Here is a 24,514-nt window from a genome sequence, read left to right on the forward strand (position 1 = left end):
AGCAGTTTTAAGAGTTGTATTTTAAATGAAGATATCATGGCCATAATATTTTATGTAACATGTTAATAATAATGTTTTTAATAAAAGGACTTTGATGATGCCAAGCTTTCTGCTGCCATCTCTGAAGTAGTTTCCCAGACTCCTGCTCCTAGCACCCATGCAGCAGCCCCAGTACCTGACACTGAGGTAAGTAAATTACCTTTCTTGGGAAATATTTCTAAAGCAGCCACAAGAAAGAAAATAAAGCACCTGTCTAACACAATTGTATAGGAAAAATTATTAGAAAGATCTGGCACCTTGTATTACAGAAAGACTTAGATGATTGGTGTTTTTGAGAAACAACATGTTTCTCTCTCTCTCTCTCTCTCTCTCTTTCTCTCTCTTTCTCTCTCTCTCTCTCTCTTTCTCTCTCTGTCTCACATTCTCTCATTCATATATATGAATATATATGTGCATATATAATACAGATAGATATGGATAGAGGAGGATCTATCATCTATCTATCTATCTATCTATCTATCTATCTATCTATCTATCTAATTACTAGATTAAAAAATGCCCCTAGGTTTTCTCAAAACTGATTTCCTTTGTCTTTCCTGGCCTATTCTGTAATTTACTACCCATCATTTGATCCCATTTATTGTATGAAATTTCTGAGCATTTGAGCTATTCTGAAAAAAAAAAAGACAAGTGTGTCATGGAATTGCATTGTTCTTCCACCATTTCAAAAGTGAAAATTTGTCCTTTTTATATCAGCATTAGAAAATTCACAGCATTAATATTGCTTTAATTGTGTCTTGTGATGCAAGACTATGGGACCAAAGCTTTTCCTGACTTCTTTGTCTATGGTGCCAAACCAGACATTATCCATTGAACATAAAAAGACAAAGAGATACCCTTAACCAAGTCTCATCCTCTCTGTTGAGAGAAGTGGCTCATTTGCTATGTGAAGTTCCCTTAGTGGCATCAGCTTTGCTTTCGTTCCTTTTGATGTGATGTCAAAACTTTCTTAATACAGTGGTCTTGGATTCTGATGAATTTTTATCCTGTTGGGTCAGCTCAAGATCATCTGAAAATATCCAGAGAGCACTGACAAAGTCCAGACTAATCGCAGGTAGCTCCACCATTTACAGCTGTGTTCCTGGACTCTAATGGAAATCAGTTGCTTAAAACAAGCAAAATACTCCCTTCCATGTGTGTATGTTTAGTCTACGTGACTAAAAGGTGCAGCAGAAAGAATCAGTGAATCAGCCACTCTCATCGCTGCAGTTCTTTTCTCAATCCAGATGTAAGCCTCTGCCTTTCAGGATATTTTTACAGGGGTTCCTTTCCTTTGCTTTCCCATTAGAGAATCATGTATATGTGTTTAGGATGTCAGTAAAACTAAGTAAAAATGTTTATTTTAATGAATTATATGTGAACGTCAGAGTTAACTATATTATCATAATTCTTGCAAATTTTCTTTGCTGTGTCAGGCAATCTTTCAGAAAAATTACATATGTGCAGAGTATCCTAAAAAAAAGTTTTCAAAAAGCTTTGTGCCTAAATCACCATTGCAGGAAAACCTTCTTGAGAAGAACCTAGCAAAGTATAAACATGACTGAGAATGGCAGGAAAAAATTTACCATGCTTTCAGTCCAAGGACCTGGCTTTCCACTCACTTCTTAGCAATGTGTTTTAAGCAACTAGCTTAGCTTCCCTGTGCTTGCTTACTTCTAAATTATACTGATGTGTTAGTTACCCGGAGGATAACACTTATTTGCTGGGGAACAAATGTATGGGATAATGTATGATGGCCCATTTTCAAAATAATTACAGAACAATGCAGAACACATCACAGCAGGGTGTCTTGTAAAATATAGACATTAAAACATTTTTAATTGGATCTATATGGACATAAAGTAAATTCATATAGATATAGACAGCCAATATTTTACACCACCTATATTAAGAATAGTTTTAAAAGGTTCATAGAACTTCACTATAATAACAAGATCAATAACAATGCATTCTTTACCTAACTGAGTGTCAGCACACATTCCTCTCAGCCATGTGATTGTAGGTGTCACTCACTTTTCCTAGCTGAGAAAACTCAGGTTTGGGAGATGAATTGCCTTACGAATTGTGCAGTAGACAATCTAAAATGAAATGTTGTTTTAGTTAACTCAAACTGTGTTGATCTGGTGGTTTTCTTCCCCTAGAGTACCTTCCATTAATTTCTTCAGTTTAACTATGATGGGCCTCCTGCAAGTAAAGAAAGAGATTCTCCACTAGTTCCAAAGCTCTCTGGATTCTTTTAGGAACTCACATAATGTGTCAGAGGCATGTTTTCACTCAGTAACTTAAACCGAACTTCTGTGGGGTTTGTGCTCCAACAAATGGCAGAATAATGGTACTGAGTTTTATGGCTCTACTTTGTCATGTTCCTCCCCCATCTGATCTTAGAGTAACCACAAAACAAAGACATATTTATGTTCCACTGAAAATCTGCTTGCTAGCCATCCGACTACACCAGTGGGTTAAAAAGGAAAGTGATTTGTTTATTTATGGAACCTCTAGGTAAGATTTAGGTCACTTATGTGGGTGCAGCCCCTGCTATTTCCACCAAAAGACTTCCTTAACCTGGTGGTATTTCTTTGAGGCATCTGGGTAGGGAAGGCAGATGCTCTCACTGCTCTTTGTCTCTTCCACCATCAACATATTCTGTGCTCTGATACTGTCTATCCCTGTGACTTACTCCTAGATGTCTATAATAAAATGGTAAGGTTCCTGGGTGATTTCCCTGAACAGTTTGGCCAACTTATAACTAATTCAGAATTATTTACTTTTTAGCATGGAGACAAAGAACTCAATGACGCATTGGATGAACTCTCTGACAGTCTTGGGCAAAGACAGCCTGACCCAGATGAGAACAAACCAGTAGATGATAAAGTAAAGGTAAAAGATATTTTCCCACCCCACCCCCACAGACTCTGGCATTGTCTGGAGGTGGTTAGCAGCTGGGCCATTTCATCTAATTTTCCTGTTTTTTGGTGTAGGTTGTAATTTTTTCTCACTGAAAATTATATTTTCAGTACACACTGCATAACAGGAAACATTCCTGTTTCCAAATTTAATTTTAAAATGAAAGCATAGCTATGTTTTAAGGTTTTTCTCTTCCAATATTTTTTCCTGGTCTTATTTGGGAATAACAGCATATTACTCAAAGGCATATACTTGTTGAGTGGCTACACTTTGTATTTGTAATGGCAGAGATCACACACAGCACAGGTTTCCCCTGCACCTCTTTTGCAAGCATAACTGAATCTGAATTCAAACTGTATATAAAAACTTATACTCTGCAGAGATATGTCTAGATGGTCACAATAAACTAACTGAACTATATTCAATGTGTATAAACATTTATATTTAGAATACAATATTTAACAAGCCATTTCTTGATCAACTGACTTGATCATATTTTAGAATCAAAAAATAGCTGGAGTTAGCTCAGTAGGTAAAGTGCTTGCCACACAAGCCTTACAGCGTGAGTTCAAATCCTTAGTCATTTAGTGTGATTGTCTATAATTCCAGCCCATACACAGAGATCAAAGGCACAGATAGTAGATCTGTCTGTCGGCAGCTAGTAGGCCACCTAGCCTGGAATATGCATAGCAAAAACAATAGACCCTATATCAAACAAAGTAGAAATTGAGGAATGACATTCAAGATTGTTCTTCAACCTCTATATGCATGCTATGGCATGCACATGCCTGTGCACACACACATGCACACACACACACACAAATCATACACACAAATCATACACACAAAAATAATAAAATGAAATTATAAAGGAGGTAACTTTCTAAGCATCTGAAAGAAACAATGTCGCAAAGACAGGACATTATCATTTGCATTCTCTCATCATTGTCTGAATATTGAGATTAACTTTACCTTTATTTTAAAAACTATATTGTAATGCTGCAAAGAGATTGATCTGTACTCAAAAAAATCCGTGATAGAGACCAGGGGATGTCACAGGTAGGGATTGTTAGTGTTCGGGTATCTATACTGGCCTGCTCTTGGGTTTTTGACAAAATAAATCCTTATCTACAGCCACTGAGAACACACCCTGTGCACATTTGCTATGTTCCCTTTTAAAAGGCGAGCCTTACCCACTTCCTGTCTCTTTCTCTCCCTTTCTATCTTTCTTTTTCCACTCTTGTCCCCAGGGACTGGTCTCTGCCACCCTCTCTGCCCCTTCTCTCTTTTCTTCCAATAAATGTGCTATGTGAGCCTTGTTGCAAGGCATGACTTCTCTTCGTGGCATTTTTAAATATATTACAAAGTTGGTTCGAACCCATAGCACGGCAGTGATAGTAATGAGTCCTAGCCACTAGACCACTGATATGGGCATGTTCACATTTTCAGAAGCTCTTGCTTACTGTCCATTTTGTTGCTTTGTTTAAGTTTTGCTTCAGGAAAATACAATAGCTGTAGTGTCTGCACTTTGAATTGTGAAGAAAGAAATGAACATCCTTTTTTCCTCTACAATGTTTATAGGAAAAAATTAAAGCAGAACATAAAGAGAAACTGGGCGAAAGAGACGACACCATCCCACCTGAGTATAGGCATCTTCTGGACAATGATGGGCAGGTAAATTAAGGCGCACAGTCTAGATCATGCCACTGCTCTCGCTTCTCTGGAGGTGAATAAAGGCTTCACTCTTACAGCACATAAAAACACATCATGACAGTACTTTCACTGTCTCTTCAGAGGTGATAAGCAGGGTTTCTACCCTCTGCTGTATCTTCTTAAAATAGTCCTATTACTCATGTTCCGAGCCCTGATGTTGAGTTGTACTTCTTGGCTCTTGATAATGATTCCAAGAATATATAGTTAAGAGTTAATTTTTCAAGAACAGTCTCTAAAAATGACCGAAGCAATGAGATGTCATAGGAAGCAGTCTGTGTGTAAAGGAACCAGAGGAGGGGCCGTGGTGAACAAACTGAGGGCCAATAAACAAGACTCCCCCACACTTTGTCCTCTTTTCCCACAGGATCTCTAAACTTTTGTTTCTTTAAGCCAATTTGACTGCCTCTCCTTTTCTCTTTGGGGATGGATGAATCATCCTTCTTAGGCCTGCTCATCAAATGGAACAAGGGAGTCCAGGTGCCATCTGTATGCTCTGAAATCTCAGTGGGGAAGCCCCTCCTTGACCAAAGTCTCAGTGTTTGCTGGAATAGGACTCCTTCATTTTGCTTGCATTAAGTATTCCTAGAAATTCTGTATCCTGCTATCATTCACGCTCCCCCGTGTTGATATTACCATCATTGGAAGTGTTTCATTTAGTGCCCTTGCTTTACGATGGATAAAAGCCCTATATGTTAGTGGTACTTATAATCCTGTCTGAAAATAATCTTTAGATCTTTGAAAATACAATTAGCATCAGGCTTGGCGCAGACTTTTAGTCAGGTATTTGGAAGGCTGAAGAAGAAGCATTAGAAGTTCAAGACAAGCTAAGGCAATTTAGTGTTTTTTAAAAAAGCAAAACAACAGCAACAAACAATAATAAAAACAAAAGAGGGTAAGGTATGTAGCTCATATAGCTCAAGTGGATATAAATTTTATTATCTGGTGGCAAACAATTTCTACATAATCTCTGTACCACTTCCAGAATCAAATCCTTGTATCCCCGTGGCTACTGAAAGGGCTGTGAAGGTAAAGATCTGGGAGAGATCTGGGTTAGGTGCTAAGGTTATCAATTCTGTACAGTCCTTGAATTCTAAACATACTGTCTATGACTAGGGGAGCCTGTACAAAGAGACTGTGGTTAACCGAAAGTCTTCCTTATTTTTAAGGACAAACCAGAGAAGCCACCTACAAAGAAATCAAAGGTAATACCATGATGTATACTTTCATTGTTTTTCATATAGGTGTGGCCTTTTTTTAAGCTTTAAAGAAGCTAAACATTGTTAAATATTTTTGTCCTGTGACAATGTGTGCAGATAGGCCTATATTACTAACTCCAATTTATTTCTCACAAGAGCCGTTTAAAAATAGTACCAGCTTTCTGGGTGAGGAAACTTGTAGGAAAGAGTGTAAGATGGATCTAGCATAGTGGTACATGCTTATAATCCCAACTCTGGATAAGGGACATGGAAAAATAAGAGGTTCGCGGTGAGTTTAAGATTGGCTCAGCCTACACGAGACTGTCCCCTCACTGCCTCTAGGAAAAAGAATAGGAGAAAATGAAGACGCTTAGATTTTCATGCTTCATGTCCCCTTTAGGTAGTGTAGTGTTTTAGGGAAATAAACAACAGTAAGCATCTCTTCTTAAACACGTTTTCCTGTTAAGAATATGAGGTGATAATCTCTATGTGGCTCTACCAATACCCTAGAAGCCTGCTCATGACCAGGACCCCATTGATGCCCTCTCTGAAGATTTGGATAGCTGCCCCTCAACTGCAGAGACCTCACAGAATACAGCAAAGGTACTGCGTCTTTTCATACTGATTTCTTTGAAATACACATGAGCATGTATGTATACATCTATGTGAGTTCAAGGTCTGCTGGTATACAGATCAAATTCCCGAACAGTCTCCAAAGCTACAGAGAAACCCTGTCTCTGAAAACAAAAACAAAGAAACAAAAACAAAATCAGAGCTCTTTTTTACTTACGTTGACTTTTATATGCCATGAAGGAAAACAAAAAACCCCAAACCCCTGTTTTCAGTGTTAGCAGAGAAATGAATCTAACCATAGACACTGTTACATTTGAAAGCTGTACAGCCTTCATGCAAAAACATAGGACATTTATCAAAGAAGAGGAAACAGGAAAGGATAGATTGGAACAGAGTGGAGAAAAAGAAGGGGATGAGAGGAAATGAGTGGGAAAATAAAGTGAAGGGAGACAAGGGGAAAAAGAGGAAAGGAAATGAGACAGAAACATCAATTAGGTGTTTCCAGAAGAGAGAAGCAGGAGGCTGAGAGAGTCTGTAAATTAAATCAGTTGGTGGAGAGGACATGATCATGAGTTAGGTTTAATGCAGCCAAAACAGCAGCAAACAGACTGCAACATCCACCCTTCCTGTTGTGCGATTTATGAGATGTGCTTTATAGATTAAGTGCACCACAACTATTGAATTATACATTTGTTTTCATCTTACTAACATATATTAATGGGAGAAAACAATGGGTTTTCTGCCTGGCTCTGATTTTTTTTAACCTCTGGTTTTCTAAAAGAAAATTGTGGGGATACATTTGAACATGGGTTCACATGAAATGATGGGATATATTAAACACCAGGGTAACCCACAGTTCTCTCTTATTAGCCTTTTTTATGTCCTGACTAAAATATGGGTATAATCACTGTTATTTTAAAGATTAGTACCAAGCTACTCATTTTTATTCAGTTAAGTTGGGGGTGTGCAGGCTGTTAACAGGAGTAGCCTGGATTCATCTAATGATCCAATGTCTCCGTGGACTGATGATGGCAGTAGTCTCATTACACTTCCATTGTTTTAGGAGAAGAGCAAGAAGACGGGTTCAAGTTCCAAAGCACCCAAGAATGGAGTGAAAACAAAGAACTCGTCCAAGGTAAACATGGCCATAAATATGTCAGTATTTGCTTAACAATTGCAAGGAAGTAATATTTATCTGTTAGCTAAAGCTTGATGTTGTAAGCTATTTAGAGAGAAAGACTCTTAAGTAATAACTATCCCCATGCCTTACTAAAAAGATAGATGGATGGATGGATGGATGGATGGATGACGGACAGACAGATAAGTAAATAAGAAATCCATCTCTTGGGGGCTGGAGCAATGACTGAGCTCTTAAAAGCACTGACTGTTTCTGGGGATCTGTATTTGGTTCTCAACACCCACATGTAACTCACAACCATCTATAATTCCTGTTCCAGGAATAGAATGCTGTTCCAGCCTCTGGGGGCACCAGGCATGCATGTGGTACACAGACATACATGCAGGCAAAATACCAGTACACATAAATTTTTTTTTAAAAAAATTCAAAAAGTTATCTAAGTTGAAACTTTAAAGATAGATATGTATGTATATATAATGTTTTTAAGTAACTTGTGCTTTGAAAATATAAATGAAATGTGTCCTTCAAACAGTTCAAACAGCATGTGGCTTGCTGTTATTACTGCACCACCAGAGCATGTGATTTACATAGATTTTATAACATGAAGATTATTCTAGCTTGATTTCAGGTACTATAATATAACATCAGGACCAAAAAGTACCTTAATGGAAAAAAGAGTTTGTTTGGCTTACACTTCCAGATCACAATCAGTCATTGAGAAAAATCAGGAACTCAAGCAGAAACCATGGATGTAAGGTTACTAGGTAGCTCTTTCCCAGACTCCTGCTGAGCCAGGCTCACTTTTCCAAGACTAATGCTGCTTACAGTGGGCTCAGCCCTCTTATATCAATTGCAAGATCGTCCTCTACTGACATGCTCACAGAGCAGTCTGGACTGAACAATCTCTCAGCTGAGAATCCCTTCTCAGGTGCCTCTAGGATGTTAAGTTGACAGAGCTCTAACTAGGACACAGGTAATTTATAAAGTTAGGGAAGGCATTAGAGTTTTCACAGTATTAATTGGATGGTGTTTGGGAGGGAGATTAGTAAATAATAAGACAATCCATATAATGACCAACATCATGTCACTGTATACTTGAGATAGTTAAGTTACAAAGAGAAAATCTTATGATCGATTATCATATTGCTTTGTTCCTCTCATGAGTCAGTGCTTTAAAATAGGAATCTGTTGCGGGGTAAAATGCTCACCTCATGAGTCAGGAAACACAGAAGAGATGGGATACCACAACCCTGATTGAGATATGGTCACACCCTCAATGGCTGGCCTAAGTAAAAGTCGTTTTACACATGGTTCTTAAGGGGCATTTAATATCCAGTTCATATAGCAGTACCTAACTTTCTGTGTTGTACAAAGTAGGATGAGAACTAATGGGTGGAAGTTACAGGTTTAAGCTGTGCTGAGAACTGGGGCATTTGTAGAACTAATGGGTGGAAGTTACAGGTTTAAGCTGTGCTGAGAACTGGGCATTTGTAGCATCATGGTTGCACATCTCCTATCACTAAAATTTCTCAAGCTGGAGTCAGAGATGGATATTGGTTCAGACAATTTTTAAGTTCCTTCCAATTCTATGTATGTCTTATTATTTTTTTTTTTTTTTGGTTTTTCGAGACAGGGTTTCTCTGTGGTTTTGGAGCCTGTCCTGGAACTAGCTCTTGTAGACCAGGCTGGTCTCGAACTCACAGAGATCCACCTGCCTCTGCCTCCCGAGTGCTGGGATTAAAGGCGTGCGCCACCACCGCCCGGCTGTATGTCTTATTTTAAATAACTACAATCTTTATTTGGACCATAATGAAAAATAAAAGACCCTAATAGACTAGTTACTCTTTTCTTTTTGAGATTATAATTAAATCAATGTGCCCTTCCCAGGTCTTCCTCCAAACTCTCCAATATATCCTCCCTCGCTCTCTTCCAAATTCATGGCCTCTTTTTTTCATTGATTCATCAGCACGTCTTACGAGCAAGCTAATGAAGTCTTTATGTAACTGATTTCATCACAGGATACAAGAATATTATGTCTCAGGTTAAATTATTAATCCCTTATCTTTTAATTATAATTACAAAAGTGCCTGACCAACCCATTTACAAAAACCTACACAATGGAGATGAGTTAGCTAGCCCCTTCCCAATGCAAAAAAAGATGGGGTCATGGTGGGATGGTGAAACACTGTCCTAATTCCAGAAACACTCTGCACTTGAAAGTTTTCTTGTACAGACAATAAAAAAATAAGTTTAAAGTAGAAAATTTAGGATGATTTAAGGCTACTTATAGCTTATAACTAAAACCTGAGTGGAAAGGACAGAGTCTGTTTGTGTCAAAAGAAGAAAAACATAAACTAGGCTATTTTATCCCCAGCTCTCATCCCACCCTCTTTACTACCTGTTTGTTTAATCCTTAGAAGCCCTTTTTTTTTTTCATTAAACTTCCCTGGTGAAACAGTGGTTTAGCACTGATTTAGAAATGAAAGCACTGACTCTAGCTTTGCTTCCCCCTTAGAAGACAGAAGAAGCGTCCACTCCAAAGGCTGACAAAAAGGAAAGTTAAAGTTACATGTTTGGTAAGTTGAGTTTTTACTGTAAATAGAAATAACTGGCCATTCTAGCAGCTTGCATTATGGGAAGAGACATGAAGTTTATCTCTTGAGTATTTCATACTTGTTGTGGCCTACTCTCAGGAAATGGTGCAAAGTTCAAAGCAATCCCTTCTCTAAAAGGCACTAAAGGGTTTATTGTGCTACTAGAATTTAAAAACAAAATTTATGTGATTAAGAGCTCTTTAAGAGCTGAGTAGTGATGGCACACACCTTTAATTCCACCACTCAGGAGATGGAAGATGGTGGATCTTTGTAAGTTCATGGTCAGCATGGTCTACAGAGTGAGTTCCAGGACAGCCAGGGCTATACATAGAAGCCTGTGTTGGGAAACCAAAAACGAAAAACAAAAACAAAACAAAACAAAAAACGTTTTATAATACTCAGACTTTTAAAGAAAATAATATATCAGAACCTAGTAGAGTCTTTGAAATCCAGATAATTGTACAGATTTTTGTTGCAAAGCAGATTAATGTATTACAATTTGTAGCAAAATGACATTAATTGGTTTCTGAAATAACAATCATGCTGAGTGGTAGAAACCATAGAGTTTGGGAACCATAGTTTAACCTTTTAACTTTGTTAATTTCGAGAACAATGATTGATTCTGACCTATCCTTCAATAGATGGGTTCTGGCCTTCTTATAAGCCATAAAATGAAACTGCTTACCCAACAAAGCCAAAAAAAAAAAAAAAAGAAAAAGAAAGAAGGGAGGGAGGGAGGAAAGAAAGAAAGAAAGAAAGAAAGAGAAAGAAAGAAGAAAGAAAATGGGGCTGGCATGGTGACTGAGCAGGTAAAGACGCTTGGCACCAAGCCTGACCACCCAAGTTCCATCCTTGGGACCCACATGGTAGATCTACAAAAGTCGCCTTGTAACTTCACTTTCACACTGAGACATAAACTCCCAAATGAAAATGTGAAGTGGGAACCTTTTAAAAGAAAAGTGTGGGTTAAATTGGCTCCGCTTTCCCCACGATCCATGTCATGCTCTGTAGAGGAGCCAGTGCACACCACCTCCAGCTGCTGCACATCTTCTCAGTTAAATAAGGGTTTTACATTAAGAAACTAATCGTATTTCCTTGTATTTTCAGGGTATCTGAATAAAAATTTTTCAACTGGTGGATGGTGATTTGAAGAACAAAGGCTTTGGTGACAATTTTTTTGGGTGGCTTCTAGACAGTGGTATTTGTGATGTCTTTGGACATCTTAAACACTGGTTTGTTATTCTTTTTCAAAAAGAAAATGAATTTCTCTGGTTCACCTGTGTTGCTATATCAGTATGGATAAACTTCAAAGATTTTTAATTACCTTTAGGTGGGAGAAGGAAGCTTTATATTTGTAAGAAACATATTTCATAGTTTCTTAAAACACCAAAAAAACCCAGAAAACCTTTGCAAACTTTTGCACATTATACGTTCAGTGCCTGTAAATCTCATTATTATTTTTGGTTTGCACTTAATTTTTTTAGCATTTGAAAAATAATGCTCTCATCTTTTGTCAGTATTCTGATTTTTTATTACCTCTTTTTCTCTTGGGCTTTTGAACTGTATTTGATGTATCTTTGGGTTAATGTTGATAAGTCAAATATAAAATATTGTATATTGGGCACATAACTCCTTTGGCGCTGCTAGTAATAAATTAATGATAGATAACCTGGGTAAACCAGGGAACACCAATCTTTCGTACCTGATCTCTCCTTTACTAGGAATGAGGACAGAAGAGACTTGAGACAGAGAGGACACACTAAGACTTGAATTAAGTCAGCAGAAGAGCAAAGCACAGGCTAGTGATGTCAGTGCACAGCAAGTTTCAGCAATAAAGTTGGGATTCTTAGAATACTCATGGGGTTTGAACTATATTGGTTTACCTAAACTGTGGTTCCACTCTCTACATGAACCCCAGATTGCAATCATTTGCTTAGAGACATTTGCCACATTGTCTATATGTGGTTTTATAGGAGTCAAATTTATGAAACACAAAAATGGATTTCTTTAAAAATAATGTACACACACACACAGTATGTATATAATAAAATTTAAAATCTGCTTCTATATCAAAGTAGGTTAAGGTATCCTAACATCTTTGAATAGTATCTCAGAGTTTTCTGAGCACTGCAGTAGTGTCAATGATGGAATTTTGATTAAAAAAAGTTCCTTCTATATTTCTTGGCATTGTATGCTGGAAAAGATGTCAGGTATATATAAACCAGACTTCAACTTTCTTGTTTCCAAAGATCACAGCCTTTGATACAAATGAAAAGATTTTTTTGGGATTTAATTAACTTTACTAAACATAACTAACATCACCAGTAATTCCTGGGGGGGGGGGAGTGGAGGCAGGTAAGACCAAGCAAAAGTAATAATACTTAAATTGAACGTGATATTTGTAACTGTCTCCAAAAGTACAAATCATCCATGCACCATTTAGATATCAAATTAAACCCACACAAGTGTTGAATTCCTAGTTCTATAAAAAGGGTGGTCACTGTTCTGTTTTCAAGGCACTGACAAGAAGAAAATATACTGCCTGAGAGATTTGAACCTATGGTGTCTAATACTTGACTCTGGGCAGTATAGATGTTTGTTCCTTTTGTTTCTAAAAATACACTGAAACCTTTGACATTGACAAATACACCTCCAAGGCTATGGCTGTAGTATACAAATGTCCATTCACATATAGCAATATTCTTAAATGATGTAACGAAATAACATAAATTTAAGAGTACCTTTAAAATCTCATGTACACTTAAGGTACCTAAAATAGTTTTCTTAATTGGGAAATATCCTCAAGAATTGGACACTCACAGTGACTTGCATAAGCCATGGGATCTAAAGAAGTCCTTTTTTATTCTCTTTTACCTTTTATTTTTAAATTCATTTGGTCAAAAGAAAATAATTGCAGCTATTTTCTTTGAAGTAAAGAACAGGTGGATTTTATTACCAAACAGTTGTTGCACATGTAACATTTTATCTGTTTAGGAAATGGGATTTTCCAAAAGTAAAAGTGACCAAATCAGTATTTGTGTTTCTTTAATCAAGATATAAAATGCAATTAAAGGAAAATATTTTACAGGAAAGTCTTGGCTGTATGTTCTTTTTTCAATGTACTCTGTGAAAAAATTAATAGTAGATTACTTTTATTTTATTCTCAAGCCTTCATAGGCAGTCAATATAAAAAATAGAGTTGTAAACACATTTGTTGTGGTTTGAATATGAAGTGTCCCTCCAGGAGACTCACATGTTGAAGTCTTGGTTCCCAGTTGGCAATAGTAAAAGAGGGGACTGGATCACGAAGGCTCAGCTCCTTAGTAGGTTAATCCATTTGCAGTCACCAATTTATTTATGACTTCATTCTTGAATGGGCTATTAGGAGGTAGGTGTTAGTTGGAGGAAATAGGTCTAGTCTGTGGGAGTATGGCTTTGACAGAATGCTGTGATACAGTATATGGTGTCCCCAGACACCTCTCTGGTCCTTCTATTTTCTGGCCACTAGTGGGTAACCATTCTTCCCTGATAACTGTTAAGGTAGCCATAGTATCTCGCCGTGGGCCAGTAACAACAGAGCCAGCAAGCCTTAAGCTAAAAACACTGAGACAAAATCTTTTCTCATTTAAGCTGATTACCTCAGACATTCTGTTAGAGCAATGAAAATATAATTGAGCCCCCCACACCCTAAACTCTCTCTTTTCCATCATATATTACAGCATTATATTTTGACATCATTCCTATTGGTTATATTCATTTATCCTGTAATGTATGCTATACATCAAAAAATTCTTATATAAGACTTAAAGAATTCTTTCCTTATACTAATATAAGCATGCTATTCTTATTATCCTTTCGTAATGAGTCCTCAGAGATGTATTCACAATAAGAGCCAATGTGAGTTCTTCAGGAATTTAAAACACTATTCCCTTCTTAAGGATTTGTCTTTCCAGGATATCTTAAAATGAAGGTATTCTGTCTGTTACCTTATCAAAACTCTGTGATAACTTCTGAAAGTCAAATTCAACAGCTTGGCCCTTTCAGGTAAGTTCCTAGTACCTTTAGATAAAAAGTCAATTTTGCCTATCATGGTATTAATCATATCAATTAATGCCACATACTTCCATACTGATATAACATTCAGAAGGAAACTAAAACCTAATAACAAGTAAATTGAGGTACCTCCATAGGCATATAGGCCACTTGTGATTTCTACCAAAGTGGCAGCAAGAGTTCCATTAAAAAAGAAACCTGCCATTTTACCTCTTGGCCAGCAGATGGCGCTGTGTCCGAGTCGCGACTGGAATCAATGCCCGCCCAGCGTCCATTCTGAGAATACCGACAGCCAGGAAAGGAGTCTAATCGCAGAACCAAGAGAGCGAGCAGAGGACTGCCGCTCATTTTTAAAGAGAAATAGACCGTGCCCCAGTGGGCTGGTATTTCAGCGGCTATTGGAAGGTGCTCCTGCAGCATGAAGGTTATTTCCGATACAGACCTGAGTACACTGTTTTGTTTTGTTTTTTTTTTCAGAAGTGAGGTTCAAAAGGAAGTATGTGGCTCTCATATTTGACTTACCTAAGGAAGCTTCTAAATGCACATTTTTACAGAGTTCAAGTAGGGTGTGTAAAAATAACCAGTCCTACCATGACAGGTATCACCAGGTTCCTGCTCTTTCCCTTGCCCTGAATGCACAAGGAGGAGGCAATTACCACAGACAAGAAATAGAAAAGGACTGTGTGGGAAAGAAAGCTATCTCAGAAGTAAAACTTCTACCCTCTCCCTCCTGGATTCCAACTCCAAACTCCTAGTCTATCAGTAAAAACCCAGAGGGCAAAGATGCCTGGTTAACTGGACCCTGCATCTCAACACCCATACAGCAGCCAGGAAGACAGGGTGGACAGTAGATTTAGGGAGAGCAATAGGAGGGCTGGCACACTGCCGTTTTCCAGTGAGGCTCATGATCCAAGTACTTGCTACACACGTGCTTCACTACCCACAGTCTTGCAGAGACCTTGACGAATGACTGACACAGAAGGCACAGAGCTTTGCGAGCTGTGGGGTGGAAGCATAAAGTATGAAATGAGAAGAAGCCCCCTGGCTTTTCTGTGGCAAGGAACTGGGCACTTGGGTTTACACAGCAGGGCCACATCTTAGCCAGACCCATGGCAGCAACAGACATTGAAGACAAACTTTTCTCAGACATGATCAAGTCAAATGAAATAAGAAAATATCTTCAGTGGGAACCAAAACAACCATCTTTAGCTTGAAAATACTCAAATTGAACAAAATTTTGCTGATTATAAATCACAGGAACTTGACAAGAAACAAACTGTCACATTTCCAACTTCTCCTTTTGCAGCCATAGCCTGATTTTTTCAAAATTCTTATCCATCCATCGTATGTTTTCCTCAATGGCCTCAATGGCTTGTTGAACACAACGGAGCTGAGAACCATTCTCTTTCAAGGAGCTAAAGAATCCTTTTACCTTGGGAAGAAAAGGTGAATTTTAAAAGCATTAGTTTGTTACATTAAGCGAATGGTTATTTAAGGGCAGTTACAAGAAAAATCAAGCCAGCATTTGGTAACATTATATATAGAAGGAAGTCCAAGGGGTCTGAATACGTTTACATATAACTTAAGTAAACTACACAAAATGAGCTCATGACACATGATGTCAGATTCTTTTTCTCCTGTAGCTCTTATTTATTCGCAGTTGCCAGACTTTAAAATGCTTTGCATATACCATTTCACAATGAAGGGTTAATTGACTGTGTCCATTTAATATGAATTCTGTTATACAGAGATGCAGAGTTAAGTTTTAAATATGATATCTGAAAGGCAGAATGTGCAGATGTTTTCTTTGCCGTGGAAAACATTATCGATGATATAAATGCAGTCTTTCCTTTGGGTCTGGCCTATATTAGTGCCAACACTTTGAGGAATGGGCTCTTAACAAGTTACGGTGGTAAGATTCAAAACTTTGCCAATATCTACATAGAGTTGTCCACACTTCTGGAGAGATAGATAAGAGACTGCAGCACTCTCTCCTCAAAACGTATCTTTGTTCTTGTTGCATCCCTAGGTATCTCAACTCTTAAACTCAAATGATATAGACAGGCTGCTTTTACCAACGTACTGAAAATTGTACTATTTCCCTTCACCTTCAAGGTTTCTTAACAATAACCCATAATTTTTCAGTATTATTAATCTCTTATTTGTAGTTAGTAAGCAAGTATAGGCCACTATGTATTTTTTTTTATTTAGCATGAATTCCAGACAGCTAACTCCTCAAAAACCTATATCATAATACCATGTTATGAGTTCTCCAATAGCAGGAGAAAGTGTGACTTTTAGAAAGATCGAGTTCCAGTGAGAAATGATGCAGAATTGTTTTAAAATTACTTGGGAGTCCAGTTTCTGGGGAAGAGAAGAGACACTCCCTTCTCTGTGCCCTGCCCTGTGCTTCAGCTCTATGTACTGCTGTAGAACACAAAATTGATTCCTCATCACTTTGGGTACTCATCAACAATCAGACATCAATAATTTCACTTCACTTATTGTTTGAAATATTTCATTATCCTCAAAGAGCCCATTGTGATGTTATGGCTGAAATGTGGACTTCTACAGAAGCTCAATCAAAGCCAGCCTTTAACAGTTCTCCTGACCCCAGACTGTGTCTTCTGCCACACAGATCCAGCTAAGTACCCAATTCAGACATGCCTTTCTGCTTAGAAGGGTGGAAGAATGTCTCTTTTTGTAGAACTTATATATGCGTTCTCAGTCTATCTTACCAGACAGTTTCATACCAATTTCTTATTTTTGCCTGACCACTGGGAAGCTCCATAACTGTCAAATGTCATTGCAATAGGAATCTTCATTGTAGGGTCCTCATATACTTATCTCCTGTCCTCCTTGCAGCTTTGCATTCTTTGATATTTATTTTACAGATGAATCTTATAGATGCCTAAGGTTCATTTGGGAAGTACATGATGTTATAATTGAGAATAGAAATAAGACTTTGGATACCGAAGCACCTGGGTCCTCTCTGCCTCTTTCACCACCTCAGCCATCTGTACCTCTGGGATTTACTTTTAACTTCTCTAAGTTCTTTAAGTTGAAAAGTTTTTGTTGTTTTTCATTTTGTTTTGAGACAAGATGTCACTATGTAATCCTAACTAGCCTGGAATTTGTTTTGTTGACTAGGTTGACTTTTAACTCGGAGATATCTGCCTGCTGCTGCCTCCAAAGTGCTTGGATTAAATGTGTATGCCACAAAACCTGGCAAAATCCAAGTTTTTAATTGCAGAGCAAAGCTTGTCTCATGAGAGGCATATACACGGGAACTCAAAACTTGTATCAAATGACAAGATTCAGTCTCAAAATACCACAAATGTGTTCCTGCTCTTTTATAATAGCTAATTGATACTTAAGTTCAAAAGATGGAATTTCTCACACACATGCCCCTTACCTCTTCAAGACGTGCTCTGGTGGAAAACTGGTCTGTTGTTCCCATAACCATGTGAGCTATAGTTGCTGAGCCAAGTTCAAACCTAGAAATGACAGAAGCTGTCCATTCAATTTACATGTTAAGTGTCTTATATATCCTATAGCATTTCAACAATCTATTTGTAACATGTAATCCATATCAAGAGTTAATTAAGATTAAGAACCTAAGGGAAATGACAGCTCTTTGCACGGCTGTAAGAGTTAGGGGAAAGCTGCACTGACCTTGCAGGAGAAAGGTAGATCAGGTAGAAAGCATCACTGGGTGTATGGGTTAGCAATGGACTCAGGTTATAAATTACATAGGGATATTTTAATTTGAAAAGTTAGCTTCAACCTAAGATACTCCTTCATATAAATAGCAAAGGTTAAACACACACATGGGGTAGGGGTGTAAAAGAATGCATTCAGTCCCACCACAATTTTTGGCATTACTTACTTTTGTACAAGTTTATTCCAGTTTTCCCTCAGAAACTTCCAGGCCAATGGATACCCCACTGGGTTTCTGCCAATGTGTATGAGAATATGTGGAAATTCCTGAGTTTTTATTATCTCTCCCTTAAAACTTTGATCTAGAAGCCTATAATGATTAAAAGAAGAAATGTTACTAATGAATTATAACTGATTGAAGAATTACAAAAATGTTAAATAAAATAATTTATAAAAGAAATAATTCTGTTTGTCAATAATAAAGTCCTAAAAGGTAAACTGGTAGTCTCGATAAACTCACTCGAGCAACATGATTAAAAGCTAACATTTACATAGTGTCTCCAAGACCTACACCATATATTACCTCATTTCTTCAAAACAATTTCTAGAAGTATTCCTAAATATTTCAAATATGTTACACACAATACACACGGCTTAAATATTTTCCCAATACTTCATTTTAAAAACACGGCATCCACTGTCACAGTGGGTGGGTGCACCCCTTGTGGCCCTGCTCTTCATTCTCGAGAGGGAGGGGGAATTGAGTGGGGGGAGGGGGAGAGGGGTAGCGGAGTGGGGGGAGGGGCGGGTGTGGGAGGAAGGGGAGGGAAATGGGAAATGGGGAGGAGGCGGTAATTTTTCAAAAAATAAAAATAAATAAAAAAAAGAAAAGAAAAGAAAACATGGCATCCTCATTGTGTGTGTGTCCATATGCCCATTTGTTGCAGTGTTTCCAGCAGAATAAATAATTCCTGGGAAACAGAGCAAAAACTAGCACCATAGTGATCTATGTCATTCAATTTTTCCTGGCCATGTGGACATCAATGCATGACTCACCACTGAAGCTTCTCTGGATCTTGGCTTGTGCAGAGGGCAAATTCAATTTGGCTTTTTTCAGTACTAGACAGAGATGACTGATATTTACTATAAAGAAAATCCCATCCTTCTGTGCTCTGGGCCCCCACAGCAAACACTGCCAAGGTCACATCAATAGGGAGGCTATGGGAAAGAATAAAACTATAAGATTCTGAGACAGAGCAAGTCTTCTTTATCACAGGCTCACACCTGAAAACATAAATTACTGTTTCCTTCTGTTATACTTAAAGAAAATAGGCAAGAGAAAATGTCTAAAATTAGATTTGAGCAGTTTCAGAAATACAGTTATAAATATCACTCATACATGCCTACACATCTATCTTTTAAATGATAAGAAAGATATTAAATTCACATTCAAAATTTATTCCATATAGAAGTCAGGAATCTCAATAGCATTGTGGTTGGTAAACATGTCATTTATAATATGAGCAAAGAGGTCAAGACCATGATGAGAACACCTGCTGAAACAGTTTACCTGAGCTAATGGGAGCTCACCAACTCCAGCCAGACTGGGAAGGAACAAGCATAGGACCAAACTAGTCCCTCTGAATGTGGTTGACAGTTGCATGGCTGGGGCAGACTACGGGGTCACTAGCAGTGGCATCAGTATTTATCCCTGCTGCATATATTGGCTTTTTGGGAATTCATTCTTTTTGGATGGATACCTTGCTCAACCTAGATATAGTAGGAAGGGCTATGGACCTTCCCCAAAACAATGTGCCTTACCCTCTCTGAGGAGTGGATAGGGGATGGGTTGGGGGGGGAGGTGGCGGAAATGGGAGGAGGGAAAGGAGTGGGAACTGGGATTGGTAAGGTAAAATGAAAAAAGATAGTTTGTTTTCCTTTTTTTGTTAAAAAAAATGTCATTTTTAAAGGCATGTATCCAAATGGTGCCATAAATTATTCCTGGATGCCATTAAGTTCCAAATACAAAAGGGCTAGCAGGAGTTGAGACTGAAGACACTGCAGAACCTATGTTTCCAGTGTGAACAATTACCAGATGCCCTGGTCAGGGTTTTTGAAGACAGAAACTCCTGCAAAATACGTTGCCTCTGTTCTAGCCTGGCATGGCCATGTCCATTCAGTCATCTTATACACACTACATAAAGTAGAGTTACTCTAATTGTGCTTTTTTTTTTTTGGTTTTGGTTTTTTGAGATAAGGGACAGGGTTTCACTGTGTAACAACCCTAGCTGTACTAGAACTAGCTCTGTAGACCAGGTTGGCCTTGCACTCACAGAGATCCGCTAGTACTGGGATTAAAGGCATGCACCACCACCACCCGGCATCTGTAATCATGTTCTAACTCTACTTAAGACATTGATTTTTAGGCATAGAGAAGTTCTTTGTTGCATTTCTTAAAATAGAAAGTTGAGAAATTTGAAAGTATTAATTTGAAAGGTCCATTTATTTTCCAAAACCGTGAAGTAGGGAAGACTTGTCTATCCAGCTTCTCCCTATGGTTAATGCCAATGATGAGAAACAGGAGAGATACCCTTTTTATACAACCTGTTCAGTGAGAACTGACCTCAAGTTTCCATTGGATACCTTCCACTCTCTGAAATAGCCCTCTGCCTTCTGCACGCAGGGCTGATACTTCCGTACACATGCGAGGAGGAGGAGCTGGCTCCTGAGCATCCTCTCTGAGACAGATCCCTCATCTGACCACATCTGCTTATCAATAAGGTCCTTCAGCAGCCTGAGGAGGAAGGCCTGTGAAGGATGATGGGAAAAGTGACAGGTATTATGGGTAGTGTCACAGCAGTCCATAGTCACACAGCCTACTTCTCCTGGTGATGAGAAACATCACATAAATACATATTGATGTATTTTTAATAATTTTAAGCGAGTGGTCAAATGAAAATAATCTTTAAAGCTCAACCCCACTTCTTTAAAAGTTTGAAACTCTAATTTAGTTTTAAAAGGGAAAAAAGCAAAAAAAATGATTTTAACATTATCACAGTAATCATTTCTAAAATATTCCATCTACTTAAATCAGGATGAACAGACTAAACTTATGAGCAAAATATACAGATCCTCACAATATTTGATTAAAGAAAGTAGCAACTTTGGGTCTCTTCTTCAAGTGCCACTTAGAATCCTGGAGAACATCAGGATTAGTAATTATAGCATATATGTCAAATCAAATAAAATACTTGTGGGGGAAAAACATGAAAATTAAGTACATACTCTACCATCACTATTTCTATTTAGCATCAAAGTCTAACCTTTGCTAGTCAATCAAACTGAATTTTTATTTGCTTTTCCTTAATGGATAAGAGGACATATATGTCTATTTTTATGTATTATACATTCAAATACATATAATAATAAGCATGTTTTTATCCATAAAAAATTATAATTATCCTTTAGCTATTTGATTCATCTCAGGCATTACCTTGAATTGAGTTTCCACGTCATTCATATCTCTTTTCTCCATTAACTTATACATAGGTATCAGTTCATTCAAACCTTGGAATATAGGCATAATTTTTGTTTCATTTTTCAAGTACAGGGTTAAATCCAGGGCTTTTTCAACTGATAACTTTCCAATGCTGAGCAAGAGACAAGATGGTCACAGGTTTATAGGAAATCATCCTTTCGTTTCAAAATATATTATGATAACCTTCCAGAAAAGCAGCAATCATTTTTAAATAATGAATTTTGCAGTAGAATAATTTCTGTTCCACACAAGATGACATTGGGAAAGAAAATTCATAAAGTCCAGCTTGTGACTAATATGAAATGATGCATGTTAGTGTCTGTAACATAGAATACACCAAACTGTGTGACCTTTCAGCCTAAGCAAAGAACTTCAATACAAGATCCTTCAGGGATCCAGGTCAGTGAGATTGCTGCTTAGAAAAAATAAGAATGCTTTTCATAAATGCATCTTCTCTGTTCAAAAATACCCTGAATAGCAGACCCCTCTGGAATTCCAATTGCAGTAGGCCATGCAGATGAACTTGTGTTCAAGAACAAGCAACCTTTAATTTCTCTCTGCTTTTTTCACCTTAGGAGACTCATTGTAGTAATATGAGGACCAGAAGGAAGGACTCTACATTCAGGGTAGAGAGATATGGAATCTGAGAATTACAGAGCTGTTTCAACCTACCCAGAGGGTGCACTTGGAACTTCATCACCACATGAAAGATGAAGGCATTCATGTTTCCGGTTTGGAAAATATTTCCTTCCCCAATTGTAAAACAGGAAGGAAAGAGTATGTTCACTCTGGCCTCAGTTAGTCAAAGATCATTTGCCAGGGCCAAATTACATAAACTATATTCCATAAAGATGCATTATCTTTAAAAGATAAATCTCTCTTTTGATACAATAGATGTAATGTAAACAAATGGACCTGCATTAATTTGTCTCACAAGAAGGCTTCAAGAGGTTTAAGAACCCAGCAAGGGAGAACCCCATTCCTATAGCACAGACAGAAAAGCTGCTGGACAAAGCTGTAGAAATAGGCAAGGGGTTCACTAGGATGCTCTCAAGGCTTCCTGCACATTTGCCTTAGCCTGATTTGAGTTATTAATGAGAGAGATTAAAATACAAGTTTTGTATTTTACATCAACTAGCAATTAAAGATAGAAGGTTGAGCTTCAGGCTAAAGCTATGTTGCATTGTTGAAAGAACTTGGGGAGAAAGCAGCCTCTGTAGGAGCAGGTATGAGGGAGGGACCACCAGGGGAGCAAGCCCAAGCCAGAGACCTCTGTGAGACCAGGCCCAAGCCAGGGACCTCAGCAGGAACAGGCCTGAATGACCTCCAGGATTGCAGAGCAACCATCTGAGCCTTGGATCCACAGGCACCTGGAAGGCTGATCACCACACAGCACAAACTACACCAATCAGAGGAAAGGATGGATAGACAAGGTAAGAACATATTCAGAACCACAAAGAACAACATGACACCAACAAAAACTAGTGGCCCTACAACAACAAGATTTGAACAGCCAAATATAGATGAAAAAGAGGAAAACCACCAAAAAAAAAATACTGTTAAGAGAATGTTTGAGACCCTTAAGGAGGAAATGAAAAAGTTCCTGCAAGAAATGGAGGAAAAGACAAACAAAAAATTGGGAGAAATAAACAAATCCATTAAAGAAAACCAAGAAAGGCCGGGCGGTGGTGGCGCACGCCTTTAATCCCAGCACTCGGGAGGCAGAGGCAGGCGGATCTCTGTGAGTTCGAGACCAGCCTGGTCTACAAGAGCTAGTTCCAGGACAGGCTCCAAAACCACAGAGAAACCCTGTCTCGAAAAACCAAAAAAAAAAAAAAAAAAAGAAAACCAAACATATAAAAGAAATGATTCAACTCTTGAAAACCAAACTAGAGACACTAAAGGAAATACAAACCAAGAAAATTCTGGAAATGAAAAATATGGGAAAATAATCAGGAACCATAAATGCAAGCATAAACAGGAGAATATAAGAGATGGAAGGGAGACTCTCAAGTGCTGAAGATACAATAGAGGAAATAGACTCATAGGTCAAAGAAAACATTAAATCTAATAAAATCTTAACACAAAATATCTAGGAAATCTGGGACACTATGAAAACATCAAACCTAAGAATAATAGGGATAGAAGATGAAGAAGTCCAACTTAAAAGCACAGAAAATATATTCAACAAAATCATAGAAGAAAACTTTCCCAAACTAAAGAAAGATATGCATATAAAGATATAAAAAGTTTACAGAACACCAAATAGACTGGATCAAAAAGAAAGCCCACTTGCTATACAATAAACAAAACACTAAACATACAGAATAAAGAAAGAATATTGGGGGTGGCAGAAACAAAAAGATTATTAAGAACTACAAAGGAAGAAGATCAAGTAACACATAAAAGCAGACCTATCAGAATTATACCTGACTTCTCAATGGAAACAATGAGAGCCAGCAGGTTCTGGTTACGCATTATACAGACATTAAATGGCCATGGATGTAGGCCCAAACTACTATAACCAGCAAAACTTTTAATCACCATAGGCAGACAGAACAAGATATTCCATGACAGAACCAGATTTAACCAATACCTACTAACAAAGTACTAAAAGGAAAACCCCATCACAAGGAAGTTGTTAGCTACATCCACAAAAACATAGACAATAGATGATCTCACAGCAGTAAATCCCAAAGAAGGCGAAAGCACAAAAACATCACCAACAATGAAAATTTAAATAACAGGAACTAGCTATCACTGGCCATTATATTCCTTAATATAAATAGACTCAGCCCACCTATAAAGAGATTGGATATGAACAAAGAATTAATCCTTCTGCTGTATACAAAGAACACACCTCAACTTCAAAGACAGACAGTGCCTCAGAGTAAAGGGCTGGGAAAAGATTTTCCAATCACATGGACCTAAGAAATAAGTTTGGTGTAGCTATCCTAAAGTCTAACAAAATAGACTTCAAACTAAAATCAATCAAAACAGACAAAGGACATTTCATATTAGACACAGGAAAAATCCATCAAGAGGAAATCTCAATACTGAACATCTATGCCCCAAATACAAGGAC

The 24,514-nt window shown here is 37.8% G+C and overlaps 2 protein-coding genes across 10 annotated transcripts in view; one reads left to right on the forward strand and one right to left on the reverse strand.

Moving 5' to 3' along the window:
* The window catches only part of Cast (calpastatin), a 99,016-nt gene extending 87,146 nt beyond the window's left edge, over positions 1-11,870 (forward strand). For all 9 annotated transcript variants that reach the window (XM_041663347.1, XM_041663349.1, XM_041663351.1 and 6 more), the window contains 8 exons: positions 88-186; positions 2,833-2,937; positions 4,546-4,638; positions 5,844-5,879; positions 6,384-6,476; positions 7,510-7,581; positions 10,100-10,160; positions 11,286-11,870. In XM_041663347.1, the coding sequence (XP_041519281.1) occupies positions 88-186; positions 2,833-2,937; positions 4,546-4,638; positions 5,844-5,879; positions 6,384-6,476; positions 7,510-7,581; positions 10,100-10,147 (546 nt within the window). In that variant the 3' untranslated portion in view covers positions 10,148-10,160; positions 11,286-11,870. The remainder of the gene's footprint in view (positions 1-87; positions 187-2,832; positions 2,938-4,545; positions 4,639-5,843; positions 5,880-6,383; positions 6,477-7,509; positions 7,582-10,099; positions 10,161-11,285) is intronic.
* A 1,443-nt stretch (positions 11,871-13,313) lies between these two features.
* Erap1 (endoplasmic reticulum aminopeptidase 1) overlaps positions 13,314-24,514 on the reverse strand; it is a 33,950-nt gene continuing 22,749 nt past the window's right edge. Inside the window, exons 14-19 of the mRNA XM_041663346.1 lie at positions 21,385-21,541; positions 20,515-20,699; positions 18,948-19,109; positions 18,121-18,261; positions 17,647-17,728; positions 13,314-15,663 (exon numbers count right to left, since the gene is read on the reverse strand). Coding sequence (XP_041519280.1) covers positions 15,511-15,663; positions 17,647-17,728; positions 18,121-18,261; positions 18,948-19,109; positions 20,515-20,699; positions 21,385-21,541 — 880 coding nt within the window. The 3' untranslated portion in view covers positions 13,314-15,510. The remainder of the gene's footprint in view (positions 15,664-17,646; positions 17,729-18,120; positions 18,262-18,947; positions 19,110-20,514; positions 20,700-21,384; positions 21,542-24,514) is intronic.

The sequence above is a fragment of the Microtus oregoni genome, unplaced genomic scaffold, assembly GCF_018167655.1.
Source record: "Microtus oregoni isolate MIOR12 unplaced genomic scaffold, Mior012 000014F_ref0000157, whole genome shotgun sequence".
Lineage (NCBI taxonomy): Eukaryota > Metazoa > Chordata > Mammalia > Rodentia > Cricetidae > Microtus > Microtus oregoni.